Source organism: Aquarana catesbeiana, linkage group LG10 (assembly GCF_042186555.1).
Source record: "Aquarana catesbeiana isolate 2022-GZ linkage group LG10, ASM4218655v1, whole genome shotgun sequence".
NCBI lineage: Eukaryota > Metazoa > Chordata > Amphibia > Anura > Ranidae > Aquarana > Aquarana catesbeiana.
This window is the reverse complement of record NC_133333.1, coordinates 78401668-78422856: the sequence shown is the minus strand read 5'-3', so window position 1 is coordinate 78422856 and position 21189 is coordinate 78401668. Positions and strand designations below refer to the sequence as shown.

Sequence of the window (21189 nt, the reverse complement as noted above, 5' to 3'; positions counted from 1 at the left end):
CTCCCCTTGTCGGCCAGGTCAATGTGGGTAAACAGTCTACGAATGTTGATGTCTGTTCCCCTGTCCAGCATGAACTTAGACTGGTCCGGATGTACTAGGGATGTAATAAGTGTATTTAACCGGTTAGCCAGTATCTTAGCCAAAATCTTGGCGTCCACGTTGATCAAAGAGATCGGACGATAGGACTTAGTTCTGGATCCTTGCCAGGCTTGAGGACTTTTTTATACTCTTAATGGCGGTGATCAGCAACTTATAGCGGTATGGCACGCAACCTGACAATTTGTGGGAACTGCCACTGACATCACCAATGACATTATTACAGTGATCAGTGCTAATAATATGCACTGACATTGTACTGACACTGGGCAGGAAGGGGTCAACATCTAGGGGTTAAATATGTGCCTAACAAGTGTTTGTGTGCTGTTTTTTCTGGGGATCTAGTTGTTTTCATTCCCTGCTTAGCAGGAAATGAAAAAAACAACTAGATCCCTTGTCCCTGAACATAGCTCTGTGCGGTTTACACTCAAAGCTGTGTTCCGTGAAGCTCAGAGCCAATCACTGGCTGGGACCCGGTGATCAGAATGTGCTGTGATGAATTATTTTAAACTGAACAAAAATGCAGATTTGTTGGGTGGCACTAAAGCTTTCTGCTTTGCCGGCAATTGTTCTCATAGTTGTAGGGAGGAGGAGAGAGCCGTGTGGGCTGTGCTCTCTCTCTCCTTGAAGAGTCGCAGTGCATAGGAGTTAACACAAGGTAGCACTCTCCCCCCAATGTGCAGGATTTGACTACTACCCCCATCTCCTCCCCACACTGCTCCTCTACAGGCAGAAGAAATTGTGGGTGGGTGTGGAGGGAGAGAGGAGTGTGTGCGCGGGTGAGGGAGTAAGCAGAGAGCATAGACCACATTTGTGCTAGGGGGGTCTTGTGTTAAGAGGGAGGAATGTTGCTCTAGGAGAGGGGATTGGAGCGGGGTCGTGCTAAAGGAGGGGATTGCAGCGGGGTTTGTGCTAGATGTTGGGATTTGGGAGCAGGGGAGTTTGTGCTAGGAGAAGAAATTTGGGGGGGGGGGGGGGGGGGGATTTGTGCTAGGAGGGGGAACTGGGGGGGGGGGAGAGTTACAACTAAGACCACTGAACTACACTTTAGGGTATCTTCACACCTGGTGCAAGTGAGGTAATGTGCAAAATCACACATTTTCCTGTACTGCACAAAAATGTGCTGCCTTCTGCAGGTGCAATTGGGTGCCATTATTTCTTAATGACACCCCCCATGCATGCATCCAGCACGTGTGTATGTTTGTGCTTTTTAAAAAAAGTGACATGTGTAAACACGCAAAAAAGGCACGTGCTTGGATGCATCTCTTGGCGTGAACGAGCCCTCAGAATGATGTGCCCCAGAACTGTGCACAGTCCTAAAGGGTGCCTTGACCGAAAAAAGGTTAAAAAACATTGCTCTAGGGTATATCCCTGGTAGGTTTAAAGAGTGGTTTCTGCAGGGCAGAGAGAACCAAGTTGCGATTCCAAGAAAGAAAAGGGTGTTGCAAGGGAGCGCTTAATAAGAGAAACATCATGTAAAGTTTTTTTTTTTTTTTTACAGGGGAGAGCAAAGCCAGAGGCCTTTGAAAAAAGAATGGATAAAGTTGAGTCCTGGACTTCAGGAGTACTTAAGCCCAATATTTCTTCCTGGAAGCTACTTGTCTAGCTTTTAGCAAGGTAGGAATCACAGACTCATTAACACCTCTATTCTTGAACACCTGCGTTTCAGTGTCATTGCTGTTAAACCCGAAGACTGAGAAGCAGGATGTAATACAGGGGACTTATGAAAGCAGATCTGGTTAGTTAGGAACAGGGTGGGTGTCATATGCTAGAAGTTTGAGTATGTCTGTGCACCAGGTTCTTCTGGGCGAGTTTGATGTAATTAGAGACACAATTTTCTTCTCTTGCTCTATATTCTTGAGCAAGACAGTGTCACACTTACCCTTAAATAAGTTGGTCAGACACTATAGCTAGCTTCTATGTTCTTCACCTGCAGTATAGCAGCCCCCTTTCCCATAAGGCAAGCAGGCCTACCGGGACTCGGTTGCCCCCAGAACTTATACACAATGCTATAGTGCCTGGCCACCATGCCAGGGCAGGTGTGAACTGAGCAAAGCAAATAGGTACCTGTGGTTGAAAGACATGCAGAGTGGTTCAATGACAGTCCAGGGACTAGACAGGCAAGGTTCAGAATAGTCAGTGTCAATCTGTAGTCAAAAGGCAGGCAGAGTTCAGAGTGTAGTCGATATTTGATCCAAGATAGTCAACGAGGGAATCCAAACACCAGAGCAGGACAAAGAGAGCTTGGAGCATGTGATATAAATCCAATATTACAAGCATAAGACTGCAGGCTTGTCTGGCTTAAATCAGGTTTGGTCTCCACCCAGAAACTGGCCCCATCAATCACCTTACAGGTAGACAGAGACCGAAAAGCATCATAGCCAAAACCAGGATGCTGGAATGAGACTAGCAGCTGTCAAAGAACAGGACAGGCAAGGTGGGATTCACATTGGAGAGAAAGAATAAACTAGCCTGAACTGAGACCAGGGGATTATCAAGGCATCAGAAGCTAGAGGATCTCTGGTTCTCGCAACAGAGGTAGTTTGTTGTTTAATATGGAGGCTAGGATGTCCACATCTATATTCCCCTACTTTCTAGAATATCAGACTAAAGATATCTGGATGAAGGGCCCATTCCCCCTGATTCAGGTGATGGTGGCTGGGATAATCTGCTTTTCAGTTGTCCAGTCCTGGTATGCAGATTACAAAGACAGCGAGTTTCTCTCCAAGAGATTATTTGGTTTGCTTCCTTTAAGACAGCCAGGCTCCTGGTTCCCCCTTGATGGTTGTTGTAGGCCACTGCTGTGGCATTGTTCCACTGCACCCTGATTTGGTGGTCTGTCTTTCAATAGTGTCCAGTGCTGCAGGGCCAAACTGACTGCTCTGAGCACCAAGATGTTTTGAGGGAAGCTTGGCTTCCCTCAATGACTATGTTCCTCAAACTGTTAGGGATTGGCACACTCCCCCTAGGCTGAGAAACTTGCGTCTGTTGTGATAATTAAGGAAGAACTTCCCCACTGTTAGGGGTTGGGTGTTGATCCATCAAGATAAGGGGTGTTGCTTGATTGGCTGGAATGGAGCATTGGCAAATTGAGAGAAGGAGTCTGTTTGATCCAGACTGGCAAGAAATTTTATTGGAGTGTTCTTGAATGGAATTGGGCGAATGGCACTGCATCAATCTCTAGCTTTACCTTCACTGTAAATAGCTTACTTGGGCCAAGCTTGCCTAAACGAACTGTTTCCTACACTAACAGGTGCGACTGCTAGGCACACTGTATAAACTATGTGGCTTCAGCTACATATAGTAGTGTTTCGGCTGTGGGACACGAACAACCCCGTTCCTCACAGGAAACAAAATTGAGTCGGGATGAGGGGCGTTCAGCCATTCATAGGCAGCTTTGTATTCTCTGAATGAAAACAAAGCTTCCTCTGATTGACCGAGGCATAAATCGTGAAATTATCTGCTCACCTAGTGCTAGAATCAAATGCGAGACAGGGTTAAAGTGGACTCTTGCTCAGGTGCAAGGAAATTATGGCTCACTCTGAGGTTGAGTGTTGTGCAGGCCTTCAGGAGAACAATTGTTCGCCAACGATTTTTGCATTGACTCCCTTTCACCTGGTCTCCACCATAGTCTACAACTTGAGGGTAATCCCATGTGTGGTACTCACAGAATATGTTAAGTATAGGGTAAGCTTGTTCAGAAGTAGTATGCAGTAGCCCAGGTGTAAACTGTCCTGTAAAGAATTCTGCTTAGATAAATATTAGGATGGCAATAATGAATCTCTTCCCTCATTGTTTTCAACTGTGTGCAACTGAACAGTCAGACACCGTTAGCCAATATCTCCATACATATTGTTTTAACCAATTAACCAGCAAACATTTTCATCCAGATTGAATTTTTATCAAATCGTGCGCCAAACAAATAAATGTACACAGCCACGCTCACAAATAATTGCATGTATACAGTCAGTCATCCCCACATGCATATTTTGTGCAAGTTATAAATATTACATTTCTACCACCATCACTAAAGTGTCAATAAACCCAAAACTCAAAATTGTATTGTAAAGCATATCTAAAGTAAAATTTTAAAATCGTATATTCATTTCAACATTAATAGGAGTAGGATGAAAAATTAATCTGAAGGATCTTGACGTATAAGATATAAAAAATGAACTTAAAAAGGAATTTTGATTTAGAGATACCATATATATACTCGAGTATAAGCCGACCCAAATATAAGCCGAGGCACCTAATTTTACCACAAAAAACTAGGAAAACGTATTGACTCGAGTATAAGCCTAGGGTGAGAAATGCGCAGCAAGTGGAAAAGAGGGTCAACGATGCCTATTTGCATGCCTCACTGTACCCATTTGCAGCCATAGGTCCCCCGAACTTCAAACTCGGTAGTTAAGGGTTCCTAGATGCCCCCTAGCTGCAGACAAAATTTGGGGTCTCTGGACCCAAAGGGTCCCGAAATGACATTGCTGCAGATGGACACAGTTGACCGACTTTGGGGCCCCGTATCTCGGGGCCACTTGGTGCTAGGAACCCCAGCTTTGGATATGTTGTAATGCTAGTTTTACTGGGTTTGCACATCAAATTTGGGGTTCCTAGCACCAAGTGTCCCCAAGATACAGGGCCTCAAATCAGTTTGGAAAATGTCATTCTCTGCTGCAAAAAAGTGCTTGACTAGAGTATAAGCTGAGGGGGGCATTTTCAGCACAACAAAATGAAAAACTCAGCTTATATGGTATATAAATGACACACATATTACAGAATGTGCATGTGGGTTTATTGAGACTTTAATTTTGCAAAGACAGACACATTTCACAGAAGTAATGCAGTTTTTTTGGTTTACCTTTATGTCCGGTGTAGAGCTAAACTGAGGTGGACCGTTAAGTAGTGGCTGGCTGGGTTTAGGGTCACCGAAACTTGGTGTTGGCGAACTTGGAGAGTTTACGCTTAAGGGTAATAGTAAACTGGGCCCAGTGCTAGTATTACTGCTGTTGCTGGATGGTTGGAGGACACTGTTTGTTTCTTTCCTAGAAGAAATTAAAAAAACTCAAACAACCACCTTCATAATTTTTTTAAAAAACAGTGCTATGTAGCAACTCAAATCTCAAATATGCCCTTACTAGTTGAGGGCAGTTAGACACACTGAATGCTACATATGACTGTTCTTTGCACTAAATTGTATCACAGAAAAGACCTTGCAATCCTCTCCCCAGTTTTAAATCAAAACATAATTTCATTATGATACAGTAACTGATGGAATGGAAGCACAACTACAGTAAACTGATGCTTATCCTTTCATGATCAGAATTCTGCTTTGTTCTCTTTTTTCATTACAAGTCAAAATGCTGAGGTAATTTTCTGACAATTACTATGACAAATAAACATTTAATAAACATTAATTTGACAGGTCATTGTTGTCCAATGACTGGATTCAAAAGTTGGGAATTAATGTATTAGCTCTTGCTCTTCAATGTGACCGCTGCTGACTCAGATTGACAAATCCCAGCACTTAAACCATGCATCTAAACTTGCATGTTGCAGGTGCTAGGGTGGCCATCCTGCCTTCACCGTCTACCTATTGGATTCTCTCTAAGGTATAGCACAAAACTTTCCTAAAAATGAATACAAATGACACAGCAGGTAATGAAATTGTGCCTGAAAGGATTACGACCTCTTTGTTTTAAAGAATATTGTAATGAATCTAGCCTATTTTAAAAAGCTGCAATATAAAATGATGTACCTTTTTCCACATGACTAAGATTTTGCCATCTGTTGCAAACGCCAACCAAAATAATGGCCATTTACACTCCCAATTGACAATCCAAGCTACAATAGGGAGATTAAAGTGTTGTGAAACGTAAAAACATTTTTACCTTAATGCACTGTTTGCATTAAAGTTAAAAAAGTGGTTTAAATTTCCCTGTGTGAAGCGTAAGAGAGGGGAAAAGAGATCAGCGCTGTGCACAGCTGCATCTTTTCTCCCCTTACTTCCTCTTCACACATCATTCGAGAAGCAGCAGGATCTATTGGCTCTTGCTGCTGTCAATCAAATGCAGTGAAGAGGAAGTGGGCAGTGGGGTCACCGCTGTGTAAGTCTATGGAGCGCGGCTCCATAGACGCACAGGTCAGAAGCGTGCGGACAACATTTCTCCCCATAGCAAGTGGCTGACTATGGTGGTCATAAAAAGAAGAGGAGGAGGAGGAGCCAAGATCGCCATTGGGGACCGGGAGAAGAGGAAGATCGGGGAAACACTGTGCTATGCCACTGCACAGAGCAGGTAAGTATAACATGTTTGTTATTTTAAATGAAAAAACAAACAAAAAACTGACTTTAGTAACACTAAGTACACAGCAAGTACTCTTCTGTGTTCTACAAGTCCCACTCCCAAATCCAACTCCTACCCTCTCCCTCTTTGTTCATGCTGCCCACCCACTAGCTGTTTGGACATACTGGATGAATTTAGCAGCATTTACACACTCACCATTCTACCTCAACTTAGTGCTGAAAGGAGAAGTGATGCATCCCTTTTTTTTTTTTTTAAACACACACTCAGGTAATGCAAACAAAATCAGCTACAGTTCTGTAAATTCTGCCTACCTATGAGTCAAAGAGCTAGCTGAATTTCTTCAGCTGCACTGAATGCTGGGACTTGAAAAGCACAGGACAGTATTTGCTGTGTACTCAATTTTTCAAAAGGAGCCTGGCGTGTCCATTAGTCATGGTGTAAGCAGCCACTATTTCAAACTTAGTTTATTTGTAAAGAGAAGGATTTTTGACTCGCTTGCAAAATCTTTTTATTGGAGTAGAATACAGGACACAGGCACCTTGGGGAAAAAAAATAAATAAATAAATAAATCATACTCACTTAGGTGACTGCAGCACTGATCCCAGCTGCAGCTGTCCCCTGCCGGCTCTACCTCAATAAATGAGTAATCAAACACAGCAAAGAGGTGACCGGCTCTCTACTCTGCCCATCCAGCGCTCACTGTAGCACTGGGCTGTGGAGGGGCAGGCTTAGGCTCTCAGCGGCAAGCTGAGAGGCTGAGCTAGCTGCTGGTCCATGCATCTGGGTGGATCCTAACTGTAAACTCAGGATCCTTTCCTAGCCTGGACTGGCTCAGTGATGTGAGCAGACAGCGGTCTTTAGTCCGCTATTGGCTGAAAATGGGTAAGCAAAAGCTTTGGCTATACTCCTTTAAATCTTGACAGTGGGTTATATGCTGCCACCTTGTAAGTTGTAAGGACAGTCTATAAAACTCCTGCTGCTCCCAATAATTATTTTTTTTTTAAAGAAAGCAGAAGAAAATTTCAGGACAGAGGAGGGCATGGCCTGTGTCTTGTACTGTACTGTAATGATTTCACAGGTAAGTTTAGAAAACATTTTTTTTTTCTTGCCTATAAATTCAATACCTTGGGAGTACACACACACACACGCAGACACGCAGACACTCAGACACACACACACACACCCCTTATTCATACACCATGGGTTGTAGGCATGTACCTTGAGGCGATTGGTCACTGGCAGGCTTTTAAAGGAGACCCCCCATGGGGCACCTTCCCTATTAGCCTATCAGTTTTGCAGCAAGCAACGCAGAGAAACATGAAGAGTTAGGGAGGGTGTCCTGTGTCCTGAACTGTACTCCTAGATATGAACTTTACAGGCAAGTAAAAAATCTTCTCATCTTGAATGTACAGTACAGGACATAAGCAACTTATTCAAACAACATACCCAAGCAGCGAATACACAGGGCAAAACTAGGTAAACAAAACTGAGCCAACAGGCCCAAAAAACAGGGGTTGAAGACCAAGTTCAGAGTGCTACTACAAAAAGTTTGTGGTCAAATGCTGTATCCACAGAAGATTGGACATCCATGTGGTAAAAAGTTTTAAAAAAGTATTAACAAAAAGGCTATTTTGCCGGTGTCTTGTCGAATACAGTCCCCTATCCAGAAGTGTCCGCCCTGTACTGCGCAGGCGCAGTACGGAGGACAAACGAGACGCCGAAAGTCTCCGAAGTTCAACAGCTGATCGTCAGCTGTACACGGCGCCTGCGCATTTATTCTTACCCTATGTCCAGGATCATTCCCTACTATCCAAGTTGACAGAGTTAGAATAAATAGTTGCCGAGCGCAGCGAGGCCGTGCCCGAAGCGTGGCGAGCGAAGCGAGCCCGCGAGGGGCCCTCTTACACAGCCATCGCTAACAGGTGCCCGAGCGCCGTGTACAACTGATGGTCAGCTGATCAACTTCGGACATTTTCGGCATCTCCTGCTGCTCCGTACTGCGCAGGCGCTGCGCCTGCGCAGTACGGGGCGGACACTATCTGATAGGAGGACACTATATGTCAGAACACCGGCACGAATCTTAAAGGGAATATTCTCGATGGGTTCAAATGGTGGTTTCTGAAGAGCAGATAGAACCAAATTAAGGACCCAGGGAAGTACAGGGTGCAGTAAAATGGGGGGGGGGGTCTAATCACAAAAAACATTTTGAATAAAGGCTTTTAACAAGGGAGAGTGAAGCCAAAGGCCTTTAAATAATAATGTATAAGGCAGATACATGCCCTTTTAGGGTGCTAAGAGCTAAATTCTGTTCAAAACCTGTTTGCAGGAAGGTCAGAATCCAAGGTACAGAGTAATCTCTGGGACTGAATTCAACTGCATTTGCACCAAGCAAAGCAAGAATATTTTTTAGGTAGTCTAAATGGCTTCCTTTCAGCAGGCTAAGGATCAGACTCAGATCTCGCTCGCCTTGGGTTTCTACAGCAAAAATAGAATGTGAAGCAAGGTAAAAGCATTGAGATAGCAGATGTGGCCTGTTGGGAAGAGGCCAGATGTAGTCTGCAAGAGGTACGAGTTTGTCTGTGTAATTCGTTCTGCATCTGGAGCCACATGTCCGCATCTGGAGCCACATGTCCGCATCTGGAGCCACATGTCCGCATCTGGAGCCACATGTCCGCATCTGGAGCCACATGTCCGCATCTGGAGCCACATGTCCGCATCTGGAGCCACATGTCCGCATCTGGAGCCACATGTCCGCATCTGGAGCCACATGTCCGCATCTGGAGCCACATGTCCGCATCTGGAGCCACATGTCCGCATCTGGAGCCACATGTCCGCATCTGGAGCCACATGTCCGCATCTGGAGTCACCCGTTTTGGCATATCACATTGAACACCTCTGGAAGAAGGTTCATCACACCGCTGGTCACACACTTTAATGCCACTTCCACATAGAGCCCCTATAAGTTACACGCTTCCTCCAGCACTTTTACCATGAGGATTCATTGAAGGACTGGCTAAACCAAGTTTACTGCATGCTTCTTACAGACATGCTTGCCCTATCTCCCATACTCTACTCCGTGAGTACTACACGGGAAAATACCCTGACTTGTAGCTATGTCAGAGACCAGGCAAAAGGCAGTCAATTCTAAGCGGCAGATGAGCATTTGCTCTGCAGAAGACACATGCAACGCTCAAGCTCAGAGTGATGATGTGTCCCTTGCTCCGCAGCAGAACTTGGTTTTAACATTGTCTCTGCATCTCATTCTAACTCTATTTCAGACACGCAACAAGCTGTCCGCTTAACAAAAACAGGATTTTCTTCATCTGCATCACAGCTCCTTGGACACATGAAAAGTGGTTCTAAAAGGCAGAAGAGTTTTTATCTTCATGCAATATGCATGAAGATAAAAACCTTCAGTGTGCAGCACCCCCCCCCCCCTCCCACCCAATACTTACCTGAGGCCGTCCGGGACTTTCCCTCTTGATTGGCTGAGGCAGAGCAGCGGCGCCATTGGTTCCGGTTGGTGTCAATCAACATCAGTTGGCCAATGAGGAGGGGGGCGAACCATGGCTCCATGTCCGAATGGACACACGGAGCAGTGGCTTGGGTGCCCCCATAGGAAGTTGATTGCTGTGGGGGCACTCGAAAGGAGGGAGGGGCCAGGAGCACCGATGAGGGACCCGAGAAGAGGGGGATCTGGTCTGCTCTGCGCAAAACCACTGCACGGAGCAGGTAAGTAGAACATGTTTGTTATTTTTAAATAAAAAAAAACAAGACTTTAGTATCACTTTAAGGCCTTAACCACTTCAATACCGGAGAGTTTCACCCCTTCCTGCCCAGGTCAATTTTCAGATATCAGCACTGTCACACTTTGAATGCCAATTACTAAGTCATGCAACACTGTAACCAAATGACATTTTGTAAATTTTTTTTTTTTTGGTACAGATAGCACTATATTTTGGTGGTATTTATTCACCACTGTTTTTTTGCTATGCAAGTGTAAAAATAACCCCAGATCAGTTTATATGAGTTTACAAACTATGGCATATATAAATGAAAATTGATTAATCCTGATATACTAATGGCCTATCTCTTGAGGCTCTACAATGCCAGGACAGTGCAAATACCCTTGAAATGATCATTTTTTTTGAAAATAGAAACCCCAGGGTATTTAGTAAAAGGCATGGTGAGGTTTTTTAAATTGTAATTTTTTTTGTCCCAATTTTCTGGAAAATTAAGAATTTTTTTTACAATTTTTTTATTCACACTGACACCAGAGCAGTACAGCATTGCCATATGACTGGTATGGTAGTGATCAGGGACACTTATATGACATCCTGGGCTTTCAGTGGGGATATCTGAATGATGCCCATCTTCTTTTACAGCCGGCAATTCCCTACACCATAAGAACAATCATAGCAGCTGTTCAGCAGCTTGATTATTCTTACAGGCGGGGCTGGCCTCCGGTGCTTCTCCTGGCTTGCCCGTGCAATCGTCGAGCCACAGAAGGAATCTGCTGGAAGAAATTCATAGAGAAATCCGGGGGGACAGAAGGTCCCCAGTAATCTCTATGACTCTCGGAGGCCTGGGGCGTGACGACCAGACCGGCAGAAGTAAACAATGCCGGGGACTCGGCAGGAAAGCCTTGGATCGTTCATTTTTTTTTTGGGGGGGGGGGGGGTTAGGCTCTCCAGCCTAGAAGAGAGATGTGGGGTCTTATAGACCTCACATCTCTCCATAAAGAGGATCTGTCGGGCACCATTCCTATTGCATGGAATGTTTACATTCTTTGTAGTAGGAATAAAAGTGATCAAAACAGTTTTTTTAAATGGGAAAGTGTAAAAACGCAGAAGCGAAGCATATGTAAACTATGTTCAAACCACACATGTTGAGGTATCACCGTGAACATTCGAGCGAGAGCAATAATTCTAGCCCAAGACCTCCTCAGTAACTCTAAACATGTAACAAAATTTAAAGCATCGCCCATGGAGATTTTTAAGTACCGAAGTTTGGCACCATACCACAAGTGTGCGCAATTTTAAAGTGTGACATGTGAAGTATCCATTTCACATTATACAAAAAAATGGGGTTAACTTTTTACTGTGTTTTTAATGAATAAAAAAAAAAACAAAAAAAAACTAACCACTTTCAAAACCACATGAATTCCAGAACTCCTCTCCTACATGTAAAAATGATAATTTCTCTTTCGTTCGACAGACACAGCGTCTCCTTAATCTTGACCATTGGGTTATATCGCCTCTGCAGGAGTAGTACTAAGCAGAACAAAAAACACCTGGCTACGCCCATGGGCTGTCCTCAGTCAGTATATAACCCCCTTCCTGCTCTAGGCATTCAGTTTATTTCCGTCTAGTCAAGAGTAAGGACCTCGCTCCTTGCTGGGATCTTTTGGTCCTACAAATTTTACTTTTTGTCTCTTTCTTCCATGCATTTTCTCCTGGGAGATATGCAATCAACTGCCGGGCTGGGTGAAAGGCTAGATAATCCAGATCCAGTGGTCTCCCCAGTCCAGCCAGCGAGTGCGTGCAGACCGCAGCTACGCGCTAGGTCGGCCACGACATAGCCTTAACGGACGGAGGCTGGCCCGCGAGTTGAACGTCTTGCGGGCTGTATACGAACTGGCCTGAGTCGCAGGGGTCCTTTGGTCAACAGCCCCCACTTTGGTGGCGAGGAGTTCTGTCTGGAGGGTCATCTGCACCATGGATCAGTAAGTACAGTCCCCCCTCTCCTCCTTTGTGCAGTTTGGGGTGGATGCGGGTACCCTCCAGGGATGGTCGGACCTGCCTGCAGGATCCCTCCTCCGATCCTATAGTCCCTTAGTTAAGCTAGGCTTCCCCCTCCCCCCACAGATTGGTCGGAGTCCCAGGGCAAGCAGTAGAGACCCCTAGGGGTCTCCCCTGCCATTTCCCTTCTGGGTGGTGTGTGTCCTGCCCTGATGATATGGGGAGGTTCCAGTGCAGAGGGTGCAGCGGAGACCCCTAGGTGCATGCCCTGCTGTGTTTGCATTTTGGGGGTCCCAGTGCAGAGTGCACCGTGGTGTCCCCTTAAATGTTCACCCTGCCTGGTGGAGTACAGTACCTTTTTGGAAGGGGTTCCCCTTGCAGAGGGTGCAGCAACATTGAAGGCACTGAGAGGCTCCTGGCAGCATGCTTCAGCATGTCAAACGGACGGCGGACAATTTTGGGTGGTATCATGACATCACGATGGCCATTTTTGGGTGGTCTGGCTGGCAGCCATGTTTGTGTAGCTGATGAGGTCACAGCGGCCATTTACTGTTGGTCTGGCTGATCTCCGGCTGGCAGCCATGTTTGTGTAGCTGATGATGTCACGGCGGCCATTTTTCGTTGGTCTAATGAGACGCTAGAGACTGTCTGAACATCGTGGAGATGCCAGAGCTGCTCCTCTTCCTATCCCAGGCTATATGAAATGGACACCGACACTGGTGTTGCTGGGTCCGAATTGCGGCGCTCCTCCATTTGGTGGGATGAGTCTTTGGGGGTCCTTTTGTATCTCCCTCTCTGCTGATAGGTACCCTGGTCATTGGGGTGTCCCTTAGTGGTGCCACAGTTCCTTTGTACTACAGGGTCTTCTTCCTTATGGAGCCTCAGGGTCACATCTTTCCCACTGATCCCCTCATGGAGGTGACATGTCCCTCGGAACCCCAGCTTCCCATGGTTGCGCTGACGGCGGTCCTTGAGTCATTAGTATCCCGGGTGGAAGTAGAGGGTGGGCAAAGACCTGGGAGGAAGTGTCCCCGCCTTCCCCTGCTCAGTCTGTCTCATCTGATTCTGACCCTGATGCTGCCGGGGACGTGGCTCGTCCAGGGGGGTTTAATATCTTGCCCCCTGACCCATCCGATAGTGAGGATGGGTCCTCTGCCTCTGCGGTCTTAACATTGAGTGAAAAAGCGCTGGTGGACGCATATGTTACTGTGGTGCGGGAGACTCTAAAGATGGGGGATGCGGCTGACAGGGCCGACGTGGCTGTGTCCTTTGGTACGCATAAGTCACCTCACACACTAAGGGCCTTTCCTTATCTACCTTATTTTAAATAGGTTTACCTATAAGGAACGGGAACAACCAAAGTCACCCTTTGTGGTCTCCAAACGTTTCTGGTATCCTGTAAGGACGTTATTCCACTGCATAGCTTAGTGTCATCGGCAAAGACAGAAATGGTACTTTTAATCCCAGACCCTATATCATTTATAAAGTTATTAAAAAGTAAGGGTCTCAGCACTGAACCTCGGGGTAGACCACTGATAACCTAAGACCATTCATATTAAGAGTCATTAACCACTACTCTCTGAATTCTGTCCTTTAACCAGTTTTCTATCCATTTACAAATTGATCTTTCCAAGCCTGTAGACTTTATCTTACCCACGTAAATACATTTAAAAAATTTTTATAGAAAAGATTTGATAAACATCATAAATACTGTGAAATATAACAATTTTCAACTATTATTCTTCATTCTACAGCTTCTCTGCCTTCCAAAAATATGTATTGCTTGTTGGGATTAAAGTCCTTTTAAAGCCAATTATGTGTACAATAATGCACATTATAAAGTGGGAGGCGTGGCCAGCTGTGAAGGCAGATGGACGCTGCTTGTTAGAGCTCCAAAACAGAGTCACTCTGCAGTATCCAGCAGCAACTTAAAGCATCCCCTGAGGGCATAGAATGGATCCGGGAGTGGCAGTGATCAGCAGGGGAAGATTGGGAAACAAAGATAGAGGAGGCCCCCACAAATTAGGAGACTTCAGAAGCTTGGCCTTGACACCAGAAAAAAAGATGGCGCCGGCCCTACCTCCTTTTACTGCATCACAAGGCAGCAGGAAGCAAACACTGAAGAGGGAGAGAGGACACAGGCTGAAGTGCTGAAAGGGAACAGCTTACAGCTCCAAGATGACACAGACAGTCCTCTTAAAGCGGTGTTGCAGCCTTTTTTTTTTTTTTTTTAAAGTCAGCAACTACAAACACTGTAGGCTGCTGACTTTGAATAAGGGCACTTACCTGTCCAGCAAGCCCGCGATGTCGGCCCCCCAAGGTCGATCCGTCCATCGGATTGGGTGCCGGCGCCGCCATCCTAAGGGAAACAGGCAGTGGAGCCTTGTGGCTTCACTGCCCGTTTCCTACTGCGCATGCGCGAGTCGCGCAGCACTTTGTGAATGGCCCATTTGTTTTCTGGGACACACACGTCTTAGAATACAACGGGCCAGCTCGCCAAAGAGGAGGAAGTGACAGAACAGCGCCGCGGAATAGGAAGAGGCAGATTAGGAAGACTTCCTAGCAACAGGGGTTTCTGGTTAGTAAAAAAAAATATTTTTTTTAATATATATTTTTTGTAGAATTTTAATGTAATTTTTTATTTTAGGGTGGACCTCCACTTTAAACAGAGGAGAGGAATCATATCTTCTGAAGGAAATGTAAGTGAGCTTATACATGATTTTGAAACTACAATGAGACATAACCCCTATGATGCAAAGCTAAATGCAATACCCACCTCAGGCCAACCTATATCTGATTCAACAATCAAAGACATAATAATGTCATTAAGAGGAGCTCTACAACATGACATGATGAGCTTTATGCAACAACCTTAAAAATGAAATGGATAGGGCAGTGGCTCTCAACTCCTGTCCTCGGGACCCACCAACAAGCCAGACTTGCAAGATACCATATTTACGCGAATATAAGTCGATCCGAATATAAGCAGAGGACCTACTTTTACCACAAAAAAAACTGGAAAAACGTATCTCTAGTATAAGCCGAGGGTGAGCCTCACTGTGTCCATTGCAGCCTCAGTGTATGCCTTAGTGTAGGCCTCCTGTGTATGCATTGCAGCCTCAGTGTATGCCTCCTGTGTATGCATTGCAGCCTCAGTGTATGCCTCCTGTGTATGCATTGCAGCCTCAGTGTATGCCTCCTGTGTATGCATTGCAGCTTCAGTGTATGCCTCCTGTGTATGCATTGCAGCCTCAGTGTATGCCTCCTGTGTATGCATTGCAGCCTCAGTGTATGCCTCACAGCCTCAGTGTATGTCTCAGTCAGTGTATGCATTGCCGATGTCCCTACCTGATCAGCCATGTCATGCAGTCAGACAGCGGCCATCCAGTGTTCAAACGCCGTGCCTCGTCCCCCGTTATAGGCGGAACACTCAGTTTTCCAGCAGTCAGTGTTCAGTGTTCCTAATATAACAAAACGACCAGAGGGTCTAGGGAAAGGATTCTTCAGAGAGGAACACACAGGTTTTTGAAAAGATGCAAAATGAAATACTTTATTAATAAATAATCCACCCACAACAATTGGAAACCATTAATTACCTGCACAATTGGCATGAACTCAAAATTGTACCAGAAACAGACACCACATGTATCCTCCTCATACACTCAAAAGACCACCCCAAATAAACCAGCCTGCCGGTAGCAATCCTACTTGATCACGGGCAGTGAAGTAATTGATAAAAAAACAGTAACCTGCCCTAAAAAAATGGGATCTATCCTCAGTTTCGGTAGCAGTCTCTATTAAATATAGATGATAACAGTCCTGCCAGTATGCGGCGAGTGGAGCGGTCATACGCTGGGATAAAAGGCCGCTGATTATTCCAAATGGATCCTTGAAAACTGAACTTAATCTTCTCAAAGTTTGCAACTTTGAGAAGATTAAGTTCAGTTTTCAAGGATCCACTTGGAATAATCAGCGGTCTTTTATCCCAGCATATTACACCTCCACTCGCCGCATACTGGCAGGACTGTTATCTATATTTAATAGAGACTGCTACCGAAACTGAGGATCGATCCCATTTTTTTAGGGCAGGTTACTGTTTTTTATCAATTACTTCACTGCCCGTGATCAAGTAGGATTGCTACCGGTAGCTGGTTTATTTGGGGTGGTTTTTTGAGTGTATGAGGAGGATACATGTGGTGTGTCTGTTTGTGGTACAATTTTGATTTCATGCCAATGGTGGAGGTAATTAATGGTTTTTAATTGTTATTGTGGGTGGATTATTTATTCAAGTATTCCATTTTGTATCTTTTCAAAAACCTGTGTGTTCCTCTCTGAAAAATCCTTTCCCTAGACCCTCTGGTTGTTTTGTTATATGCAGTTATTTGATTCAGAGGAACATGCCTAGCGGCTGTTATACTTTCAGCAACTAGGTATTTGGTTTAGTGTCATTTATTAGGCAATTATTACAATTGTAGCATCTGTGTTGGTTACTCACACATTATTAGCCTAGTTTGACACCTAATAACTAGGAGTTTCCTGTGCCACCTCTAGTTTTATTAGTGTTCAGTATTCCGCCTATCACAGACATCCTCTCGTTCTCGTCTGTGGGATGAGAATGAGAGGACGTCCGTGATAGGCGGAACACTGAACAATGACTCACTGCTGGGAAACCGAGTGTTCCCCTATCACGGACAAGGAGCGGCTTTTGAACACTGGTTGGTTGCCGTCTGAGCATTACACGGCTAATCGGATAGGGAGATGACACCGTGACTCGAGTATAAGCCGAGGAGGGCACTTTCAGTGCAAAAAAATGTGCTGAAAAACTTGGCTTATACTCCAGTATATACAGTAACTGAAATGCATCATAGGTGATATCATTTGCTGCTCAGTGATTGCAGTATTCTAGTCTGCATCTCCAAGGTAATACTTAAAATCTGGCCTGTTAGTGGGTCCTGAAGACAGGAGTTGAGAACCACTGCTCTAGGGGATAGAGTGGAATATGTAGAGAACAAAATGTGCGATTTTACTGACACACACAACGAGTTAGTAGACGCACATTTTTACTTCAAGGAGGTGAATAAAAATCTCAAATTGAAAGTGGCAGACCTGAAAGACAAATCCAATTGGAATAACGTAAAATATCCAGGTATCACTGAAAACGTAAAACCTGTAGACCTAAAACGTTTTCTAACAGAGATAGCTGCACTGCTTCCTACAATCCCTCAACAGGAGCTGGTGATTGACCGTGCACACAGGCTACCTAAACTCTCACACATTCCAGAAAGCCTGCCTAGAGACAGACAAAATCCACTTTTTCCAAATAAAAGAGAAATTAATGCAATTTGCAAGGCATAATTCACCTCTTCCATCCTGGCACATAAGATTTTAAACTCGATTACCAAAAACCTTAGGGACCACAATATTGCCTACAAGTGGATATTTCCTACAAAAATAATCATAGATTGTGAAGGAACTTCATACATCACTAATATGGAAGGTGGCTTGCAAATTCTGAAAACATAGAGCTCACTACCAAAAAAATGATGAAAAACACCTTTGATAAGGCGCTGCCTGGTAAAATTCCACAATGGAAAACAAGCCATAGATGATCTGCATCTTACCCTTTAGAAGGAATTCCTTCTCACAAAATTTACCTATATGGTCGCAACCATGCAAGTTCTAAAAGAATTTTTCCCTCAATGACTGAAGCGCAGTGTTAATTTTGACATCAAATTTCGATTTAGTTTTAGTTATAGTTTAGTCACCTGAATTTTTTTACTCGTATTTTAGTCGACTAAAATTATTATTATTATACAGGTTTTATATAGCGCCAACAGTTTGCGCAGTGCTTTACAACATGAGGGCAGACATTACGGTGCAGGTACATTTGGTACAAGAGGGCCCTGCTCATTAGAGCTTACAAACTAAAAAGGAAGGGTCAATTGATACAAAAGCTAATAGCTGTGGGGGGATGAGCTGATGGAGGATTAAAACAGTGTTAGAAACAGGACAGGCTTCTTTGAAGAGAAGGGTTTTCAGGGATCGCCCAACGATGGATAGATTAGGGGACAGTCGGACAGATTGGGGTAGGAAGTTCAAAAGGACGGGGGAAGCTCTGGAGAAATCCTGGAGACGAGCATTGGAGGAGGTGACAAGGGAGCTAGAGAGTAGGAGGTCTTGGGATGACCGAAGAGAGCGGCTTGGTTGGTATTTTGGGACTTGGTTAGTGATGTAGCTGGGGGCAGAGTTATGGATGGCTTTGTAAATTATTGTTTGTACTTTGAATTTTATTCCTTGGGTGAGTGGAAGCTAGTGGAGGGATTGGCAGAGAGGGGTGGAGGATACTGAATGGTTGGTAAGGTGGATGAGTCTTGCAGCGGCATTCATTATGGACTGAAGGGGGGATAGTCTATGTAAAAAGGTAATCCAATGAGGGAATTGCAGTAATCGAGGAGAGAGATGACCAGGGAGTGAATTAGAAGCTTGGTGGTGTCATTAGGGGCGTATTCTGGAAATGTTGCGGAGGCTAAGACGACATGATTTGGACAGGGACTGTATGTGGGCCTGAAAGGACAGCTCAGAGTCTAAGGTTACCCCTAGCACCCTGGCATGCGGGGATGGACTGATAGATGTGCCATTGATCTTGACAGAGAAGTCAGGGGAAGAGGCACGTGGGGGAGGAAATATTAAGAGCTCAGTTTTAGATAGATTCAGTTTGAGGAAGTGGTTTGACATCCAGGCTGATATGTCTGTTAGTAGATCAGTGATGCGTGAGGAGATTGATGGGGTGAGCTGAGGGGCAGAGAGATAGATTTGGGTGTAATCAGCATATAAATGGTAGTGAAAGCCATGGGAGGCTATCAGCTGACCCAGGGAGGACGTGTAGATCGAGAATAGTAGAGGTCCAAGGACAGAACCTTGGGGGACCCCAACGGTAAGAGGGGATGGAGAAGAGGAAGTGGAGTTGTAAGTGACACTGAAGGTGCAATGAGATAGGTAAGATTCGAACCAACGGCGAGTGCAGCCATGGAGACCAAGCAAATTGAGTTTTTTTGAGGAGGAGGGGGTGGTCAACTGTATCAAAGGCAGCAGAAAGGTCCAAGAGTAAGAGTATGGAATAATGACCGTTGGTTTTGGCTGTTAGTAAGTCATTTGTGAGTTTTAGAAGGGCAGTTTCTGTGGAGTGCTCTGGGCGAAATCCAGACTGAAGGGGACCAAGAAGGTTATTCTCAACGAGGTAGTCGCTACGTCGATTGTTTCCCCAGTACAATTTAGGTGACTAAAATTTAATGGGTATAGTTAAATTTTAAATGCATTATTTAAGCAATTCTTTAGAATTGCCAAACGCACTATATACTCCTGGAGTAAAAAAAATCTAACAGGTTATTATTTATGGTATTAAGGTTTGAACATGCACTACAGACACAGATTTAGCCGTTGTGATAACGTCTTTATAAATAAAACCAAGTTTCATAAATATATTGCTTTTTGACAAGCAGAAGTTCAAAAAAAAAAAAAAGTAAACTTTGACTGTAATGCACATATTACCTGAATATATTACCAACATTATATAAAAAAAAAAAAAAAAAAAATTATAAGAGAAGCCATTTTCTATTTTTTCTTTTAGCAGCTTAGAAGATGCCCCCTACATATTCTTATGTGGTAGTGCATTGTTAATTTTGATGCCAAATTTCAAATTGGTTTTAATCACTAGTCTTTTGATGCAGTTTTAGTTGTATTTTAGTCGACCAAAATAGTATTAATTTAGTAGACGAAATTAACACTGCTGAAGCGCTCAGGGAACCCCAACTGGGGAGTTATTTGTTCTTTGTTTAGACTTTCCTCTTATGTTGACCCCAATAACCATTACAGTTTGAATGTACAAAGGGAGTCGATTTGTATCTCCCTTTCTATTATTTCTTCATGACTATGTTATATGGTTTAATCTTATTTCTTTCTTTAGAAAATTACAAGGTTCAATACTGCCATCTACTGGATGAAAAGGGATTCAACACTGGAAATCTCAAATCATTATTCCTTCCAAATAAACTTTTAAAATTACTCTCAATCGTTAACTACTATCAACCTCATGAGACTTATGCCGCGTACACACGAGCGGGCTTTACGGCAGACTTTGCTCGGCGGACTTTATGACGGACTTTCCGAATGAACGGACTTGCCTACACACAATCCACCAAAGTCCGTCGAATTCGTACGTGATGACGTATGACCGGACTAAAACAAGGAAGTTCATAGCCAGTAGCCAATAGCTGCCCTAGCGTGGCTTTTTGTCCATCGAACTAGCATACAGACGAGCGGACTTTTCGACCGGACTCGAGTTCGACGGATAGATTTAAAACATGTTTCAAATCTAAGTCCGTCCAACTTTTGAGCAAACAAAGTCCGCTGGAGCCCACACACGATCGAATTGTCTGACGAAATCCCGTCCGCCGGGCAAAGTCTCCCGTAAAGTCCGCTCGTGTGTACGCGGCATCAAACGCATGTCACTTAATGCAAGAGGCCCCAACAGCCCATTTAAACGTAAAGCTCTCTGGAATGACATTTTGAAATTCGGCAGTGACATTGTCTGCATACAAGAATCTCATTTTGCAGCGGACAAAGCACCCAAATTCTCTCACCATGAATTTCCACACATATATGTATCCAACATCATCAAGAAAAAGAAACGGCAATAAAAGACTGTGTCCTTTCAACCTCTACACATTAAAACAGCCACTCAAGGAAGATTCATTATCCTAGTGGCAACCATTGAAAAGTCAGCATGCACAATCGTCAATATTTATGCCCCCAACAAAAACCCTCATCAATTTATAAGGAAAATCCTAATGAAAGCGCGGAGAATGCAAAAAGGACAGCTTATTGTATGTGGGGACTTTAATGCACCATTAGATTCTTTTATGGATACATCCAAATCAAGGTCACCCCACTAGAACCGCTCTAAATATGATTTTTTCTAATGCAGATCTGTATGACCCCTGGAGGGGTCTTCATTCCACCGAATGGAACTATACATTCTACTAATGTTC

The 21189-nt window shown here is 44.3% G+C and overlaps 1 protein-coding gene across 1 annotated transcript in view; it reads right to left on the bottom strand.

Annotated features, from left to right (window-relative positions):
- Window positions 1-21189, bottom strand: part of CNOT3 (CCR4-NOT transcription complex subunit 3) — a gene marked incomplete in the record, with an annotated part of 468179 nt that overhangs the window by 142295 nt on the left and 304695 nt on the right. Inside the window, 1 exon segment of the mRNA XM_073602305.1 lies at window positions 4958-5141. Coding sequence (XP_073458406.1) covers window positions 4958-5141 — 184 coding nt within the window.